General features: G+C 31.8%; 2 protein-coding genes across 4 annotated transcripts; one reads left to right on the plus strand and one right to left on the minus strand.

The window, feature by feature from the left end:
* The first annotated feature begins 2,452 nt into the window (after positions 1–2,452).
* On the plus strand, positions 2,453–6,310 carry LOC137820467 (phosphoglucan phosphatase LSF2, chloroplastic). The gene is made up of 5 exons (XM_068624579.1): positions 2,453–2,804; positions 4,641–4,846; positions 5,387–5,557; positions 5,735–5,946; positions 6,075–6,310. The coding sequence occupies exons 1-4, from the start codon at positions 2,522–2,524 to the stop codon at positions 5,936–5,938; spliced, it is 864 nt and encodes a 287-aa protein (XP_068480680.1). The 5' UTR covers positions 2,453–2,521; the 3' UTR covers positions 5,939–5,946; positions 6,075–6,310.
* Positions 6,311–7,720: 1,410 nt separating this feature from the next.
* Positions 7,721–13,322, minus strand: LOC137820466 (pentatricopeptide repeat-containing protein At1g79540). Of its 3 annotated transcripts, XM_068624578.1 has the most exons (4): positions 11,252–13,286; positions 10,733–11,102; positions 8,244–8,481; positions 7,721–7,948 (listed from the first exon to the last, which is right to left on the minus strand). In XM_068624578.1, exons 1-2 carry the CDS (start codon positions 13,132–13,134, stop codon positions 11,093–11,095), a joined length of 1,893 nt encoding a protein of 630 aa, XP_068480679.1. In that variant the 5' UTR covers positions 13,135–13,286; the 3' UTR covers positions 7,721–7,948; positions 8,244–8,481; positions 10,733–11,092. The 3 variants fall into 3 exon arrangements, with proteins under 3 accessions (XP_068480679.1, XP_068480678.1, XP_068480677.1); XM_068624577.1 differs by having other exon boundaries at positions 7,721–8,481; positions 11,252–13,322; XM_068624576.1 differs by having other exon boundaries at positions 10,733–13,275.
* Positions 13,323–20,325: the final 7,003 nt, after the last annotated feature.

Consider the following 20,325-nt stretch of genomic DNA (forward strand, 5'->3'; position numbering starts at 1 on the left):
TGACATGCGTATACAATGGTGCTCTTATCTTGTGCATGACATGACAGTGAAACCAACCACTAAGTGACTTTCTTGTTGAGAGTATCAGCTAAACTCTTCACTTTCTCTGCACCCTCACCCTCATCTGTCTACTGAAACAAACAAGGATGACACCGTCTCATCCGTTTTCACTATAGTGTCACCCAAAACCAAACACTCCATTATTTCTCACTTTTAAATATTCATGTCACATACTTCAACTTATGTTTCTCACATTAAAATACAGTATAAAACCTTGCTATGTAATAAATGTCACACTGGACCAGTGGACGTCCCCAACTTCTTTTTTTAGAAAGACTTTTTCTTTTTACAGCTCCATAAAATTCTTCGATTTCTTATAAACAATAAAGGAATATTTTTCTTCCCGCACCTCCATTATACTAAAAGAACCTCCTTACTAATAAAAAAAGTCAAAATTGCTATCCCTCACTTCACTCAGCCATCGCTGTTGCCACTATTGTTGCTCATCACTGGTTTACCTCTGTTCTCCAGAGTACTCTTTGAGAGAAAGAATAAAAATTGAAAAATCTTGTTTTGGAAAAAAGTTTGTTCCATCGTTATATGTTCTAGAAAGTTTGTTCTAAAAATTTTGTTTTTAAATTTTTTTAAAAATGTAATTTATATATTTTGAAAAGATTATTCCAAGTTATGAAAACTTTCATATATGTTCTAGAAAGTTAATTTTGAAAATTTTCTGGTATAAAAGCTCATTCTAAAACGTGTTTTGTGTATTCTAAAAATTATGTTGTAGAACTCCTGTTTCAGAAATCATGTTCAAAAATTTTGTTCCAGGATATTTTAAGAATAAATAATGAAAGTTACTTTTACAAAAAAGTAAAATGATTATTTTAAAATTATGAAGTAAAAAGCATAATAGAAGAACTATTTTTAACATCTCCATAAAAAATTTTGACACTTTCATTTAATTCAGAATGTATTTTTCACATTCCAGAACTAATGGAAGGTGTTCAAAAGTTTAATGAGGTGCAAGAAGAAATACTATAATAAAAGACCATGAATGATTTTATGTTCAAGCTTTGAAAGAGGGTTCTGATTCTGGACTAATACACGAGCCCAAGTGTATCGATTCTGTAAGGTTAGAGATTCATATTGTTCTCGGGCTTGCTGTTGGCCCATCTGGTCATATCCAATCTATTACCCCTATCGGATTAGAGAGTTTCTTCCTGCATCTCTATATTTTTCTTCCTGCACCTCTACATTCTTTAAAATACCGAAATTATTCTTTCACTGTTTTATGTGATTCTGGAATAGAGGTTCTTCATAAGCAAAAAGTGTTTCTAGAACAGGAATTCTATAAGTAAAGAGTGTTTCTGGAATATGAAATCTAGAAGACAAAAAAACATTCCAGAATACATTTGTTTTGATTTCCAGGTTTTGATTTCCAAATTGGTATATCCAGAATTAATAAAATGTGTTCCGAAAAATATGTTCTGAAAATATTTCAGAAAGAACAATCCAGAAATTATTTTTAAAAGAGGTAAAACAGTCTTCGTAAAAAATGATGGGTGCAGGAAGAAATTTGTTAGGCTGCAGGAAGAAACAGCCATCGGATTATTGTACCGCACTTTTACTAACCCGGTTCGAAAATTGAGTTTTTCCGTCCACCTCCCCTAGTTTCTTCCTGCACCTCCATAATTCTTTTAATTTCAAAATTACTCTTAGCAAAAGGTACCGAGTTTATGTTTTTCATTTCCAAATTATATAATATCTAGACTTTTTGAATTTTACAATTAGAAATATAGCTTTATTTTCTGTCTTTAGTGAATAACTCTTTTCAAAATTTATTATTCAATTGAATCAAAATTAAAAACCAAAACTCTAAAATAAGTTATACAAGAATTAATTTTCGTATGTATCTTCAATTTTATTTTTTATTTATGGTTATAATAAACAGCTCATTTTTAATCATTAAATTAGAAGAAAATAAATAATAAAAATGAGAATTTAATTTATTTTTCAATAACTTCATCCATTTTATACGTACATAGAGAGAGAATTAGATTATATACATCACGCTATATCTAAGCATAATTTTTCATCACTAATCCGTTCGAACTTGCAAGTAATTTTGCAGAAACAAATTAGTTAAATAATATGTAAGTGGATTATGGATGGACAAACTCGAGCTTACTTACACAGGTGAAAACAATCTAATTGGAATTCAATTTTTGAAACTCATTCATATTTAATCCTTATAATCTTAGCAAGCTTTATTGAAATTGAATCAAATGATATGTTTATATTTTCAATTTTATTTTTTATACGATAAATTTGTATTAAAATTTAGTAATAAGTTGTGCAAAAATCATAGTGAGTTACAAAAATAATTATTAAAATAACACAATGTTTTTCTAAATAGCTAGTATTCTTATTAATGGTAGAAAGAAGAAGGGTGTTTTGGTGAAAAGGATTTGATTATAAGAAGAGGGTAGAAGAAGCAAGGTGATACAGACAGAGAGAGATGGGAAGCGTTGGAAATGTTTGGTTCCATTCAGTGCAGAAAGTTCCTTTGGATACGCAACTACAGAACAAATCATTATGCGGATATATTGTTCCTCCTTATCTTAACTACCCTATGAGGCTCACTCCAATATCTTGTGAACTGTCAGAACGTGGGATTCAGGACAACTCCAGCACCAAAAGCAAGAGGCTTTACAAGAACAAGAACAAGAACAGGATGGAGGACTACAACATGGCTATGAAGAGAATGATGAGGAACCCTTATGAATATCACCATGATCTGGGTCAGTTTCATCTCTTTATTGTTTTCTTTGCGCATTTTGCTCTTTGGGATGCTACCCATGTTTCATGTCATTATGGTATTGGGAAATGTAATGGATCTGTGGGGGGAATTAATGATCTTGCTGCTGGGTTTTTCTTGCCTACTGTTGCTGTATTATTGATGGTGCTAGATTAGCGGTGATGGTGTGATTCTTTTCCTCATTCCGTTGGTTCTATTTGCAATCTTCAATTATTGTGCTTTCTTGTGTCTTTACACTCAGAGAGACGGATTCAAGATTTACTATATATGCTTCCATTACTTTTTGAAGGGATTGTCTTTTGTTATGACGTTGAGATTCTTTGTGCCCCCTACCCAACTTTATGATGTAAAGTGTATGCCATGCGATTACTGTTTGAAGCTTAATTTAAATTAGTAGTACAGACTGGACATGCTTTAAGTTTTGCAATGGATGTAAATTTCCCTTGAAATGACTATTTTTTTCTTGTTTGTTCTTACAATTTATCTTAAACTTAATCTCAAAACCCAAAGTTCGCATCACTAGGAGTACTTATTTGTTCAATTTAAGATTTCTAATATTAACTCATCGGGAATTAAACTCATCTGATACCACTTGTTAATTCAACAATTACTATTTAGCTAAAAGTTGTAGTTAATAGTCAATATCCAACTCTTTTTACTTAAAATCATATTTCTCAAAGTGTCATAATTAATTGTGACTTGTTTCTATTGGTTTCTTTCATGGGATAATTGATGCATCCTTCAACATGGATGCTTTTTTTTAAATGTTTTTTTTTTTCGTTTTCATGTTTAGTTGCATTGCTAAAATTTTAAAATGTTTGGAAATGAGTGTGGTTCAAATTCTTATGATGCCAATGTAAATGCATCCTCACTTTGAAGATTTAGAAGTAAAAACACTATAGGAAAAAATGTTGGGTGGAAACATGTAGTAAATGTTTTGGCTGGAAAAAAAGGTTAAATGTATTTATTACTCAAACATTCAATGGAGGAATTTTTAGATTATCATCTTACTAGTCCTACATATGACTTGGAAACTTGTGTTTTAGTGTCAAAAGAAGTTTAATTGTAATGATGAAAGTTGCCATAGAGGCGTAGGAGGCGTCAATGAAACATAAACCCATTAGAAAAGTTTTTTTGTTCTCCCATTTGATTTGATGATATTGAGTCTGATGTTGGATTTGATCAAACTCAAGGCGAAAGTAATGATGAAAATGTTGACTTAACTAGATTAAGTTTAAATGATTCAACTCTAGATTTCATCTTGATAATATAGTTTTTGACGTCAATATTGATGCACACTTTTCAATTGAGGAAGAACTTGATGGTGATGAAGATGATGATCTTGCAGATGATGTCATTGGAGGATTGGAGACATACACCCTTGAAAGCATTTGTCCTTTATTTATTTATTTAATTAATTATTATCATTGTATAAGTTACGTTTTTGTGATTGTATGAACTTATTTATTTGGTGTAATTTGAAGTTATAGTAGTCATGCACTGCTAAACTTGTTATTTTAGTATTGTGGAATTGTTGTTTTACTGTTTTGCCTAATTATGGTGATGAAATGTTGAATTGGTATGTTATTTATAGATATTATATTTATTTTTCATTTGAAATTGACTCTTACTAGCTCACAAGTAGAGTCTACCGAACTCCAAGACCTATGGCTTTCTCCCTTCAACTTTTACTGCTATATCAACCTTATATCTCCCATATTTTTTTTTGAAGTGTAACATTCCCCACTTCCAATGTTAATATTTCCTTGGTTTACGATATATCATTCAACTGATGCAACCAGTGATTACTGATTTTCAGGTATGAATTATACTCTTATAACCGACTACTTGATTGTGGGCTCTCAACCGCAGAAACCCGAAGACATAGATCACCTAAAAAACGAAGAGGGTGTGGCATACATTCTAAATTTGCAACAGGATAAGGATGTTGATTACTGGGGAATAGATTTAGAGTCAATAAGAAAAAGGTGTCATGAACTTGAAATTAGCCACACGAGGAGACCGGTAAGCTAGCCTGTTTTCTGTAAATTTATTGTGGATAAAGAAAAAATCTCTCGTATTGTGATTGTCTAGACAACATTTGACTAGCCAAATGTCATTAGGAAGCAGAGTTTTTGAAGGAAGTGACGAGATAAATAAAGGGGAATACACAAAACTTGACTTCTTCGCTTTATTTGGCTCATAATTTATAATATGCAGGACACCTCTTGGTACATGTGATAAAATGAGACATGAATCTTGAAAGACATAAGTGTTTGAATCTAAAGATACTTCTCTTGGAAAAATACTATGAACCTTAAATATTCCTTCATCTTCGAAAAATTTGATCAAGTTTATTAAATGCTTTCTCCTCTACAGTTTTGTGTTTTCATGACTAAGTGTCACTAACCCACCTCAAGGACCCATTTACTTTTTCAATGCAGTTGACTATACTCCATGTAAAAAATGTGAAAGGTTATCTTGAATCTGAAATTGTTCCATTGTTTTGCTTACTTGTTCTAATTAAATTATCATTACACTTTTTTTTCTTGTCTACATTATTAGGCAAGAGACTTTGATCCAGTGTCCTTGCGAAGTGAACTACCTAAAGCAGTTGCATCCTTAGAATGGGCAATTTCTGAGGGAAAAGGAAGAGTTTATGTACACTGTACTGCAGGGCTTGGAAGAGCTCCAGCGGTGGCAATTGCTTATTTGTTCTGGTTTTGTGACATGAATGTGAGTCCTAAACCCTCACCTTGTATTTGAATCCAAAACAGTTTCCCCACTAATTTTTCCACAAGTGTTATGGTTGCACATCATCCTCTTGGTGGTGATAGATTGCTTCACAGTTTTCTTATATGAGAAGTACAATTTTGTGTGGAAAAAATGAATGTGGCATTTTTCTGTGGACAGCTAAATGAAGCGTACGATATGCTAACTTCAAAGAGACCTTGTGGACCAAATAAAACAGCAATACGTGGAGCTACGTATGAGTTGGCTAAGAATGATCCATGCAAGGAGCCATTTGAGAATCTTCCAGAATATGCATTTGAGGATATAGCAGAGTGGGAAAGAAACTTGATTCAAAATCGTGTTCGCTCCCTTCGTGAAACTTGACAACTTAGGCAAGTGTTTCTGACTTTCTGCTATGAAAAACGATTGTACTATTATGTTTCTGAGAATCTGCATTACATATATAATGGATTTTGTCACACCCATATTGAGATGCAATGCTGTTATCTGTGATGGACAGGTTTCTACATACATTGATTGCCACCCTTGCTGGGATGGTGCCATGATACCGCACAAGACTAAACTTTTTGTCAAGCATATTCATACTGATATTGGCATATATAGCCAATAACGTGTACGAAATATTCAATATAGTATAGAGGGGTAAATAATCAATTCTGCGAATATTGCACACCATAAATTTAGACTTCTTTATAATATCTTAGAATGCATGATGTTCAATGCTTGATTTGTAAATTCATAATGCCCTTTGAGTTTTTTTCTTCTTCTAAACACTGAATTAATTATATTATTATTATTATTGAAATTAACCAAAACCTTCAACCACGGGATTTTGTAGCCATGGTTAATTCGTTATTATTATTTTGGAAATAAACCTAAATTTCTGACGGAGCGAGTACTTTTGGAAATATAGTCTTCTTCTTCACATGAATATGCACTATGTTAAGAAACGACAACATACTCGGTAAAATCAAGTCAATTTATAGGGATTTGAATCTACTTTGTTTTTTTAAAATCATAAAAATCTCGTTGACTCTTGAAGTGGCTTCTTTAAGTTAAAATTTCTACCCCATAAAATATTGAAATGTTGCGGAAACAATCATTTATTGTTGCTGCATTTACGATGCTTTATTTTACGAGGAAGTATAACAAAGGATCTTGCCTTGCCTTCTTATGAGTGAGACATCCTCCATAAAATCAAAAGCTTTATTAAACTATAAGATCAGATTTATATACTCACTTTCACTTATACTTTATTACTCATCTTCAGATTATTAGAATATTGAGCATACCCTCTAACCAAACATTGATATCACTAACTCGAGGTGATGTAATATTGACCCAATAACATTATTAACATAACAGAAAATATCGCCAACTCAAAAATTCTTTATAAAAATATACTACAAGCCACATTAATATATGGCAGAAACATCAGAAACATCGCAAGCAAACAAAAACATTATATACATACAAATAGTTAAAAAATGTACAAATATAATTGTAATTCAAGAATAATGAAAGACAGCCTTAACATTAATAACAAATGCAAGTCTAGAAATTCAAATAACAACAAAATCAAATAAAGAATCAATATAATCAAATCAAAGCACTACCAAGTTTAAGACTTAAAATAGGTGATTAAGTGGTAAAGCGGTTGAAAAGAAAAAAAAGAATTTGGGGAGAGTGGGTGGCGCTAAACAAAGTGCAAATAGAAAAAAAAAAAGGTATTTGTTGTATTATAGCTGCAGTAGGACAGTGGTGGTGATGTAGTGGGACAACAACCGGCAGGTTTGGGTCGAGTTTAGTGAGCCAACCAACATTAGTAGCCTTTCTCTAGTTGCTTTTCCCCTTATTCTATCCTCTGGTTTCTACCATTAGCTTTTGCTACTTTTCTATTATGTACTGTTTTTCTCATATCACATTTGTGAGTGAAATTTCAAGAAAAGTCTTGTACCAGAATTCTCTATTATACTTGCTGTCTTGTATTTCTGCTGCTCAAATTGCAGGGATTATTACACTCAACATCACGAGGATGAGGCTAAAAGTAATAATAAAACACAAAAAACAGTAAACATAACAATATTGCAATAAATCTTAGCAACTCTTCTGCATCCTCTATATCAGAAAAAGGAACAACAACACTTGCAATAGAAAACAGGTTAACTTGAAGACAGTATAAGTCATAAGCCGGGGCTAGTGGTCAGAATCAGCTTCTCAAAATTGGAACTAAATTATAAACTAATAAATAATTATAATATTAACCCTCTTGCGGTTTTTCATCATAAATATCTGATAAAGGCCCTTTCTGTAGGCCCCTAAAACATATTTGACATTTGTGCATGCTTTGTGGCGGCCCTTATGGGAATTGAGCTGTGATTTCATAAACGACATCAGAACATGAGGTTACATAAGCAATCAACTGTCTGTGGCATAGAATTCATTTGCCAAGAAAATCATAATCAATAATAAGCAACCTAGTAATATACAACTAAACCTAGCTTTTGATATGTTATACTGAAGTAATAAATCAAATGTCCTCCACTAAATTTGATCATTTCAAGTTAAAATGTGAAAAAGACCTGGAATCCATTTGGAATACCGTGAAATTTTATTAATAGCAAGTTCTCATTCAGAATCAGATAGTGACGGTGCTTAAGAAATTCACCTTTGCCTGCCGTGTACAGTATGTGAGATATCACCAAAAGAACACCCATATGGACAATGGCAGTCTTCTTTCCCTCCTCCATGCCAAGGTTAACAGAAATGCTTTACCAAGGGAGAAATGTAATGAAGCATACAACAAACGAGAAACCCAAAAATGCCTGATGCGAAGGGTCATACAGCAAGTGATGACAAGCACGCAAAATATCAGAGAAAAAGAAATTTCGCCAGCAACATGAGCACTGCAAGAAGTTAAGGAAATTGTCAAGAGCAATGACATCAATAATGTCCCAACCCAACATCTTCATTGTACTTTACACGTCCACCAATCTGATAGAAAATGATCCCACAACCCCCCTACACGAATCCTACCTGGGACTCGATATCCAAATTTGAATTTTAAGTGGTGATCAAATTAATTTTAATATGATACTAATCAATACTAAACAGAGCACTACAATATACAAGATTAGCAGAAAATAAGACAGTTTAGAACCTCAATATCCGCATATTCACAGCTATTTATAATCTACTGCATAAAATTATTCTTCTATGGGGTTGAAGAAAGCATAATATCCTTTTTTTTTTTAAATCCATAAGAATCCAAAACGGGAAAAAATAAAGTTAGACAAGTCTATCAACCAAAACTTAAGATGAACACCCATCTATTGCACTCATCAGAAATTTTCAGTAACCCATTTGTGGAAACCAGAAAAGCAACCATTTCAAATGTCATATTAAAACGAAGGAAAAAATTTAAAAATATCTACGAAAGGATATTTCAATTTCTGTAATCTCATGATCAAATGAAAACCTCCTTTACCCTATAAATAAAAAAAGACTACAAACTACAGAGACTCTATCTATGATAATCTTAATGAAAGATAAAATCTCCCCAGATGAGAAAAAACATCATTAGGTGGAGAGAACGGCCAAGAATAAAGGTCTTGGTACAAATAAAAGTAACTGGAAGCAAAATCTTAACTATGAAAAAGCTGAACAGAATTTTTTTTTCCCAAATTCCAAAAGTCAGCATCTTGTAAAACTTCAAGTCCTCTGATCAAAACTTGGTATCAAGGACGTGAAAAAATAAGCAGAAGGAAAATATAAAAAGTTCAGGTTGTCTGAGCAAAGAAGCACTGGTAATAATATCTGGATATTGGTGGTAGTAGTAGGACTACCAATCACAAGCATTATTCAGAAAATCTTGTTTTCAGCCAATGCAAGTAATTCTAAACTTGAAGAAAAACCATCAAATTATTGGCACTCACCTTCAATGCCATAGCAGGTTATGCACAAATGAACCATAAAATTCCCCAAACCAGATGCAACAAGGGAAGAAGAACTTCAGGACAAGGAAAGACCACAAGACCGAGTGATATTGAATGTCTATTTGATATTTAAATATAAATAAGAGCAATATGTTAGTTAGTTACTCAACTGTTGTTAGTACATAGTTTTTGGTAGCTGCCTATAAAAAAGGTAGGATATTGTATTCTGGAAAGTTAAATCTAGACTGGATGTAGACAAATTGAAATGATAATCAAGTGCAGTGTGTTGCATGTCCCATAACAGATGTCAAATGAGTGCCAAGTCACAACTTAATTGTGTTCAACTCTCAATGTAGCAACTGTTGGGAGGGAGATTGTTGCAGATTGTATCAGTCGTCTCATGGAAAAAGTCAGGTAGGTCAAGTCACAATTGATCGCGACACTAGGTTTGCTACACTCTTAAGTACAAAAATATTCCTTTTGACGTAATAATAGTAAGTGTTTGATCCAATAATTGAAATCAAAATCAAGGTCACGAATTCAATTCCAAGCGAAGCAATTACTATGGAGAAGATTGTTATGAATTGCATTTATTGTCCTGTGACAAAAATCAGGTGCATCAAGTCATAATCGAATCATGTTTGATTCCCAACACAACAATTACTAAGGAGGATATTTGCATCAATTGTCTTCTGCAAAGGTCGAGTAGGCTAATCAAATCGTGATGCTTAAGCTATTATACTCTTAAGTAGAAAAATTTGCATCCTAGCGCTATTAACTATAGTTTTAGCCTGGTAGTACACATTTAATCCAATACAGTGTACAATTTTCTTTGACCTCTTTGTTTCTCTCCTATTCTCTCTATCCCCTCTATTTTGTTCTTCCTCTTCCCCCTCTTCTTGCCCTATCTTTTTGTTTCTTTCTCTTTACTAAATTCTATATCACTATTTAATCATACCAGCTAAACTTCACTACATCTAAAGCTAAAAAACTCTTCCACTGGCTTTTCAAACCCTTTCAACAATGAACAAAAATTCAGAGTGAAGTGTTTATATTTCAGTTGGCAATTGTAGTCTAGACAACTCAAATTCGAGTGCAAAGTAAAATCCTAAGAGCAAGCATGCAAAGATATATTTTTCAAATTGATCCCAATAAATTTTACATTGTAAGTCTGGAAAGACATAATTTAACATTCAAGATAGACATAAGGATTAAAGGGCACCTTTGGCTCATTAGAAAGAACATTGAGTCTCCTGATTCATAATCTTTTTCCTTGATGGAGATGTGCAAAGAGCTGAATCGAGAAATTCATTCATCTTGATCAGCCACTGTTATTTAATCTCTTAGAAAATCAATTGTATTGCTTGTCCTGCTTTGTACAAGCTGCGTTTTATACCAACCAAATTTATTTAAAAGGTATCCAGCAGACTCCATCCAACGAACAAGATCAATAGCATAACCCCTTTTATCTGGGGAACACAATAGACACTTGAGGAGCCGCTCACAAATCCTTGACCGCATCACAAAACCTTTCTCAAGAGCGTAAAGAAAGATGTTTACTGCATCATCCAGCCTTCCTTTTCTACAGAGACCTTCGATCAAATATACACAGCTTGGAGGGTTGATATTGATATTAAACTTATCAAGAACAGAAAATATAATCAATGCTTCATCTAATTGATTTGCCTGACAAAATCCAATAAGTAGAATAGTATATGGAGCTAAATTAAAATCTCTAAACCTGAAGTCCAGTTCTAGTAAACCTCGAATTGCCTGTTCCACTTCTCCTCTGACAAAATATCCCTCCAAAACATTGATTGAATCACCTTCCCTGCCACGAAGGTTCTTTAAAAAACTCAAATAATAACTGATGGCCTGTGAGACCTTCTTATTTCTAGACAACCAAGTCATAAGTGCTTTATAAACTTCAAAGCTAGGTTGACATCCATGCTTCAACATATGCTCATACATCTTCAGGGCGTCTTCTTCTCTGCCAACTCTGAAAAGCCCATCAATCAGTGTCCCATAAGTAACAGAGTCAGGTGATGGCCCCTTGTCTTGCATATCCTTGAAAAGCTTTAACGCACCATTAAGCTTAGAAGCTCTGCAAAAGCCGTAGAGTAGAACATTATACGTCACAATGTCAGACATAACCCCACTATCAGCAAGTTGTATCAGAAACTTGTAAGCATCCAAAAGTTGTCCAGTTTCACACATTTGCTCCACCTTTTTCCGGAGACTAACACGATCTAAAACCTGATTAGAACCCCGAGAAAGCCGGAAGAATAACGAAGGACTTCTCCCCATCTCCATCTTGTACCACATGAGATGTGCCTCCTCCAGTTTACCAGCCTTGCACAGTCCATATATAAGAGTATTGAAGGTTACAAGTGAAGGAAAACATCCAGACTTCTCCATCCGATTAAATATTTCTTGTGCCTCGTCAACCATTCCTCTCTTACACAGGTCACAGATGAGAATGGTATGCGTGCAGACATTGTGAAACCCTTCATGCTCAGAAATTTGAAGTTGGAGAGATCGTGCTCGATCCAGAAGACCAGCGTCACAGAAACCTTTAATAACTTCATTGTAACAAACAGCATCAGGAACTAAGCCTTGCTGGGTCATCTCACAAAACATCTTCACAGCTTCACCAATCCTGCCCTCGCTCGACAAACCCCGTATCATAACTGTGTACAAAACAACATCTGGAACAACACCCTTCTTAAGCATCCTTCCATACCACGAATGCGCTTCATTGTATCTCCTTTCCCTAAAAAATCCCGCAATCAGATGACTGTAGCCCTTTATATCAAGAGGTAACCCGTCTTTCTCTAACGATTGCAGAATCGAAACGGCTTCATCTGACCTCCCCATCTTGCAATACTCATTAATCAAAACACAATAAGACATCGAATTAAGCCTGTACCCACGTTCTTTCATCACATTAAACGTCCTGTGTGCCTCATGTACCCTCCTCGCACGACACAGACCAAAAACAATAGCAAAATATGTCATCTCACTAGGCTCTACATCCCTTTGGCCCATCTCATGGAGCATCGCAAGCGCACCATTAACATCCTCACTTCTACAAAACCCCCCAATCAACATGTTATAAATGCGTTCACTAGGACAACAATTGGACTTAAGCATCAGATTATACACCGCAAGAGCCAACACAAACAACTCTTTCTTAAACGCAATATCCAAAATGATGTTATAGGCATGAGCATCAGGCACGCTACCAACCTCACCCATTCTACCAAACGACTCTATAGCCTTCTCGGCGAGACCCACTTGCCAATACGCCCGTATCAAAACATAAACCGAATCAGAAGATATAAAAACTCCGGATTTCTTAATATGCTCGAGGCCTTCCCAGTAAAGGGAAAACCAGTTGTTGGTGCAAATGACCTCACTCACCAAGCCGCGGTATTTGAGGGTGGAGAAAGTCCCTAACTTGAGGGCCACCGAGATGCAGAGACGAAGAGGCAAATGGGGGTCCGAAATGGGAGGTTCCTCGGACGGAAGGGAAAATCTTCGGAGGTATGTGGGAGGCTTTTGGTTTCGACAGAATACGCAGGAGACCTCCGCTGCTTTCCTGAACCTGGAGAAGGCCAACATTGGAGGGTATATCCTCTGTGTGCTTGCGTCAATCACAGATTCAAATTGCAAAAGGGTTCGTTGGTGGTCGACGATGATGCGTTGCGTTGGAGTGAGATGGCAGGGACAGAGTTTAAGGAATCCCTTTTGACTGAACTCATGTTACCCTCCATACCATAATCAATCACCCTTCTATTCCCCAACATTGTAAAAGGTTAATTTTTTTAACACCCTGTTATAATTTTTATTTTTCATCTTTAATTTTGCTTCATACATCTTTTTTTACATCATATGTTTTCCTTTATTTTAATTTAAATAACTAAATTATTGTTTAATAGTACCTAAAACGGATCTGATAAGTTTAGTTAAAAAGGAAAATAGGTTCAGAAGAACATAAACGAGAAGCTTAGGATTTAATTTGACTAAAATTGTGACTTAAATGATATATCAAAATTTAAAAAATGAAGAAAATTGTGACTTAAATATCATAGTTTTGATGTAAAGTATTTATTAGGGTAACATAAAACCGTTAGATATTATAGACATAAAATCTTTAAATATTTACATAACTTCAAAATATTAATATATTTATATTTGATTAAGTTTTAAATAATTTATAAATTTATATATTTAAATTGATTTTAAAAAAAAAATCATTTTATTAAGTGTTCACAATATTCTTTTTCTAAATACTTTACCATTTAATTTTTGTTATTAACATATCTTATTTATGTTGTTTCTTCCATTTTTAATCTTCTCCAACTCACATGTAACTTTGTTTAGGGTTTATTCTCTCTCACATAAGAAGTTGATTGAGTTTAGATTTGACAATCTTTATCCAATCATACAACATAGTAGACCTTACAAGTCTTCAAGTTTTGATGATAAAAAATTCTATAAGTATTATTTATGATTTGATATACTTATGAATATACTAGTTTCTTATCATAGAAGATATAGTTACAAGATCTTAATAGACTAGAGAGTCTACTTAGTTTTCAAGTGATAAACGATTTATCACTTTAAGTTACCGTTTATATTTATCTTTATTATTATGCTTGATTTTATTTGTTCATTTGTTATTGCTTAAACAAGTTGCAATCAAATACATATTTTATAAAAACAATCAAACAAATTAAGTGATTTTCAAAATGACTAGAATATACATTTAAGGAAACTATTCAGATACGAAACGATCACATAGAACATGTTTTTGGAAAGAAATTGAACTGAAAACATAATGTGTTTCTATAGATATAATGCTAAAATTATCTATGTTTACATGGTTGTCTAAAGAAAAGTCTTTTAAGTAAAGATCAAGACCTTCCATATTGAAAGACTACTTTAAAATGAGCTTTCGTAGAAGATCAAAAACCTCTTGATCAAGTCTTTCACGTTCTCATTTAAAGGTTATTTAAAGAGATCAGGAATGAAGAAACAAGTGAGAGATACAATAGGAGATATATAGGATATACACAAGATAAAAAGTTGAAAAAAGTCTTATTAAAGTTTTTATCAACTTTAGAACGTTTATCTCAGGGTTCTAAGCAAACCTTTGTAATGTGAGTTTTACTTGTGCTCTCTTAAGAGTGTTCTCTCAAGGGGAGATTGAGAAGAAAAACTTGGAGACGTTGGTGTACTCTGATGACTCTTTAATTCGACAAGTGTACCGAGTCAGAAGTAATAAATTGTCTCTAAGGACGGATATCGAACCCACAAAGAATAGTTCTAAAATCTCAAGTATAATATTCACTAAATGTAAAAATATGTGTCAAAGTTTGTTTGAAAGGTTGTTGGTATCATAAATATTGTATAAAAGATTAAATAAAAACAAAGTAAATGATTTAGATGATTCAATTGAGAAAATTTGGATTGGGATTAATCATTCTTACTCGTTTGTATTTTCAATGAATAAAAACATATAACATTCCATCTTGATTGACATTGATGCACGTATAAAATCATTTATATTGATTTCTCGCATACAAAATTATTAAGATTGACTCCTAAATATCTATTCCTTGCATATTTATAAAAACTTTATTATCGTTACGAATAGATGTTATAAAGAAATTAACATTTCAAATTTATTCATATCATTTTAATATGTTCAACATTATCATTTAGGTTAGATACTTAAAATACTTTCCATTCAAATCTAAGGATCAAAATTATGAATAAAGATCCAAACTTTAAGAATAAAATGATAATAACAATCATCAATCAAGAACATAATATTATAGATAAATATCACCTCAATACATAAGAGTTTGACTCAATTTCAAAGGGAAGACTTAGCCACTCATATTGGTCATTACAAGCATGAAAAACAATAAAAGAAGATTCAGCTTGTTTCTCTTTGATGGTTGTCTCCTCTAGGGTTTTCTATCTCTGATTATCCTCCATCTGGTCTCCAGGGTTTTTCCTCATGCATTTTATTTAACCTAATTTGATGTAGGTCAAGTGACATCTCGCTCAAGCAAGATATTTCTTGCTCAAGCGAGATATTGCTTGCTTAAGCTAGTTTCACGAGAAAAAACTCAACTTTATTAGAGTGAACTCGCTTAAGCGAACCTTGGGCGAGTTCCTCTGGAGTGATTTTGCTTGGGTGGGTTTTCAATGCTCCAACTTTGTCTTTTAAATTTTTATTTAAGTTGTCCATTCTCCTTTAGACCTTTTATCTCCATCTCCCCCTAGGTTTCAGAAATTAGCACAAACTTGGAAATAAATTATTCTTATTTATCTTATAATCCAAAAATATGTAAGAAGGTTCAAATTTCTAAATTAGATGTTGAATTATAACTTTATTAACAATTAAAGTCCATAAATGCCTATCTTTTTGCATAAAATATTATTGAATTATGACACTTATCATACTCGTTGTAACTTAGAGAGGTTGGTGTACTTAGTGTAACCAAGGTGTTGTCTTAATTAGTGAAATCTCTTAAGCAGTTGGCTTAAAAGGACTGAACGTAGATTGAATTTGGATGAACTAGAATAAATTCTTATGTGTTGTTTTCTTTATGCTTTTTCTAGTTGTCCTGCTTTGCTTGCTTGCTTTATCTTGGCTTGCTAAGACGGTTTACTAGACGATTTGTTCTATCCGTTGCGAAAATAGTTCAGGTTTCATTCGACCCTCACCTTCTAGAGCTAGTTGTCCCTAGTGAGTTGGACAAGATTGAAAATGAAAAACACAAGTTGATTGATGAGTTAGAGACAAGAAGACGAAAGTATTACTCTCGCCCATCCTGGTGATAACAAAATTAAGTGGAAAGATACTTATACAGAAAAAAAAAATTAAACAATCAATAAAACAATTTTTTTAAATAAAAAATCAATTAAAAATACCAAAATTACAATCTATCTAAAATTTAATTGTCATATATCTAAATATAAAAGAAAATATTTTGAAAATTAAACAATTAAGACATTTTTTTATATTTTTCTTTGTGTATCAAATACCATCATAGCATTTCAAAAAATCACAAAACAAAAACATAAGATAAACTAACTTAAATCAATTAACATATGACACAAAAAAACACTCATTCAAAAATTTTCATGGTTAGTACTAATCGATATTCATAACTAATTTAACGCATCATATAATATTTAAAAAATAATGTAAATAATTAGATGACTTATCAGAGATTACCTAAGATTACCTAAGATCTAATTGGATGTCTAATAGGGGTCCTACTTGACTTGGTCCAATATGGCAACCTAGACTCCTAAAGGGTATCTTTTATTAACCAACATGAGACCTATGACTTTTTCACACTCACACAATTAATAAAAATCTTTATCGATTTCTCATCACGTAGTATTTCATCTATGTGATTAGAGTTTTTAGTAGAAACCTAAACTCTCATATTTCACTATATTAGTAAGCAAAACTTTACCTTCCTAGTAATAGTAATTTCATGTTGATGATAATTTTATTGCACGTGACATCAATTGTCCAGTGACGAAGGTTAGATGGGTCAAGTCACACTTAAATTGTGGCACTTTGAACTATTGCACTTTGAAGTAGAAAGAGTTGCACCCTGACTATTAGATATAACTTTTGACCTAGTTGTAAACGCTCAATCCAACACACTCACCTATAATTATCTACATATGCACATAATCAATGGTATACACTAAGTTTATATGCACAACATCAATGACATATGTTAAACCATGTGCACAACATTATTTCAAGACATTTTAGTTTTCATAATTTATAATGTTTCAACTGCACAAACATTTGATAAAATACTATGTACAAAAAATTTAAAACATTAATATAACTCGTGATCAAGAAGAAATGAACGTTGTATAAAATAAGGATGGTCACTTGAGCAAGATGTTCTAGTGTTAGTGTCATCTTTGTAAAGAAGAGAAAATTGTTTTATCTTTTTCTTGTTCAAGCGTTCAACAGGAGTTTGAGTGTCAACATCTTGCTATTTGAGCGTCCATATCATATTGTGAGTGTCATCTTGACATTTGAGTGTTATCATAATGCTTAAGTTATATCTTTTTAGAAGTTACTAACTTTTTTCCCCTCAGTATCTTCTATGTTGCTTAAGCGATAAGAATTTGGAGGAGAGAGGATTGACACTACTTCTTTCTCACTCAAATCATCATCTACAACTTGTTTTCATGTTTGAGCGATAGTTGACCACTTGACTGAGGTGAACAAACATCACAAACTAAGTAATTAACTTGAATTAAGCAAAAAATAAGTACTTTTTCAATCTACCATGCCTTATAACTCATCCAGGATTTTGATAATAACAAAAGATACTAAGTTTTGGTTATCTAACAATTTTACTAGTACATTGCAAAAATAATATTCTTAAATGTATGATCAAACTTGTATCATAGACGATTGTAAAAGAGACAATTCAATAAGTTGTTAGATGTATAAAAACTCAAAGCAGTGACAGACACATATGCTTAAAACACTATACACAATTATCTAATAATTGTCCTACAACCACTGGTTGTCATAAAATATTTGTGAATTATTTTATAAAACAGTTAGATGACTCATATAGAATTGATTGAAGCGTTTTCAAGAAAAAAACCAAGCTTAATTCAACTCCTTTAGCAAGTGAATCTTTCTTTTCATTCTCTTTCATATAGTCCTTAATTTATATTGGTTTAAATTAGGGATGACAATGTGGGCTAGCCCGTCCTGCATAGAATATGCAGGCTGATTTTACTAGCCCACCTCGTATAAGAAATATTTTCTTAAAAGTTAATAAAAAATAATTTTTTAAATATAAATTTTGAATATTTTTTTAATTTAGATGTATTACGTAAATGGTCTCACAATATTATTCTCACGACACATGCGTAATAAGATGTGAGTACAAATTTTGAAATGTGAAATATGAGGTTGTATAAAGAAAATATAGGGGTGTAGAAAAAAATATATAAATTTTTAAGTTATGCGGATCATGCGGGCTAGCCCTCCCGCCCCGCCCTGCACTTGACCCACATAGGCTACAAGTTATGTGGGCGGAGCTAAGCGGACGAGCGGGTTAAAATAGGCAGCCTGCCCCATGTTACCCGTTCACATGGCTTGTCCTGCTTTGTCATCCCTAATTTTAATTCAATTAGATTTATAATACTATACATTGAGAAAAAAAAAATCAAATACTAATTCTACATATATATATATCATAAATTCAAACCAAATCAAATCAACCTTAAAATAAAATAATTCAATTAAAGTGAATACATCACACAAAACACAAGGATTTACATAAACTCATTATACTATTAAATTACATAAACATGTATAATATCACTTCCGTAATAGATAATCTATAAAAACAAAATAATAATTTCCAAATCAATCTCATATTTTAATCACAATTCTTTATTCACACATATGTATCACTAATTATTTGTAAATTAAGTCAATTTGATTAATTTTCTTACCTTAATTCATTTATTCATGAAGAAAAATAAGAAAATCTTAACTTATTTTAAAGAGTTTTGCTTAAAAAAAATCAAACACACCACTATTACAATCTTTATTAATCCATTAATATTTTTTATTAATAATTGAATTATATATTTAATGATGACCAAATTTGGGTAAATTCCCTATCTAGCACCATTTACACTTTTATTTTCCCATCTAGCACCCTTTTGTTTTTATTTCCCTATCTTACACTCTTTTTTTTTATTTCCCTATCTAATACTCTTTTTTTTTATTTCCCTATCTAACACTCTTTTATTTTTTTATTTTCCTATCTAGCACAATTTCAAAAATAAATAATAATTTTTTTTTGATAATTTTAAATTTGAATGCATTAAAAAATAAATATTTTTAATGATTAAAATAGTTAAAAATATAATTAATGAATAAAGAAATGAGTTTTTACAAAATAAAAATAAAAAAGTAATAAATTTAAAATGTTTAGTTTTTTTTTAAGAATGAAGAAAATAAAAAACTAAACTTTACAACAATTGAATCTATAAACATAAATTAATATTTATTCTTATTATTATTGATGATGTAATTTCAAGTAAAAAATACAGGACATAATTATAAAAAAAAAAAACTAAGTTGAATAATGACTGATATGGACATAAGAGAACAACATGATCGATAAAAAAAATGTTCATATTGTCAAACATCAGGACACACATAAAGAACATGTCCCAACATTACTATATTGTGCACTTCTCGTCATTAATTATGTTTCATTTCGCACAAACTATTTAATGTACCATTGAATAAAGTATTAAATGAATTATCATCTTTCATTTATTTTTCTTTTTATGATCACATATACTTATTTAGTATTGCCTTATATCTCTTATATTTATGTTATTTGGATTTTTTTTATATCTTATCTTTATCTTATTTTATTTTGCCTTTATTTTATATCTTTTATGTTTTTAGTTATTATTTTTTTCTGTCATTCTTTATTTATTTCTGTTTTTTGTTTTTATTTTATTATTGTTGTTTTTATTTTCTATACTTATTTATTTTTACATTTTTTTCTTCTCATTTTTAAGCATTAAATGTAACATTTGCATTAGTTTTTTTTTTTGGATTTTGCATTTAGAGTAGACACTTCAATATTATTTGTGTGTTCACTATTAATTAATACTAATTGACTTTGGTTTTTTTATAATTATGTCCTGTATTTTTTACTTGAAATTAACATTATTACATCATTAATAATAAAATAAATAAATAATAAT

The sequence above is a fragment of the Phaseolus vulgaris genome, chromosome 9 (genome assembly GCF_000499845.2).
Source record: "Phaseolus vulgaris cultivar G19833 chromosome 9, P. vulgaris v2.0, whole genome shotgun sequence".
NCBI classification, from domain to species: domain Eukaryota; kingdom Viridiplantae; phylum Streptophyta; class Magnoliopsida; order Fabales; family Fabaceae; genus Phaseolus; species Phaseolus vulgaris.

Bases quoted from the DNA above. Each gene is read 5' to 3' on its own strand.
- LOC137820466 (XM_068624576.1), bottom strand. From the start codon at position 13,134: ATGTTGGCCTTCTCCAGGTTCAGGAAAGCAGCGGAGGTCTCCTGCGTA.
- LOC137820467 (XM_068624579.1), top strand. From the start codon at position 2,522: ATGGGAAGCGTTGGAAATGTTTGGTTCCATTCAGTGCAGAAAGTTCCT. The intron at 2,805-4,640 runs GTCAGTTTCATC...ACTGATTTTCAG, and splicing joins TGAATATCACCATGATCTGG to GTATGAATTATACTCTTATA. The intron at 5,558-5,734 runs GTGAGTCCTAAA...TTCTGTGGACAG, and splicing joins TCTGGTTTTGTGACATGAAT to CTAAATGAAGCGTACGATAT.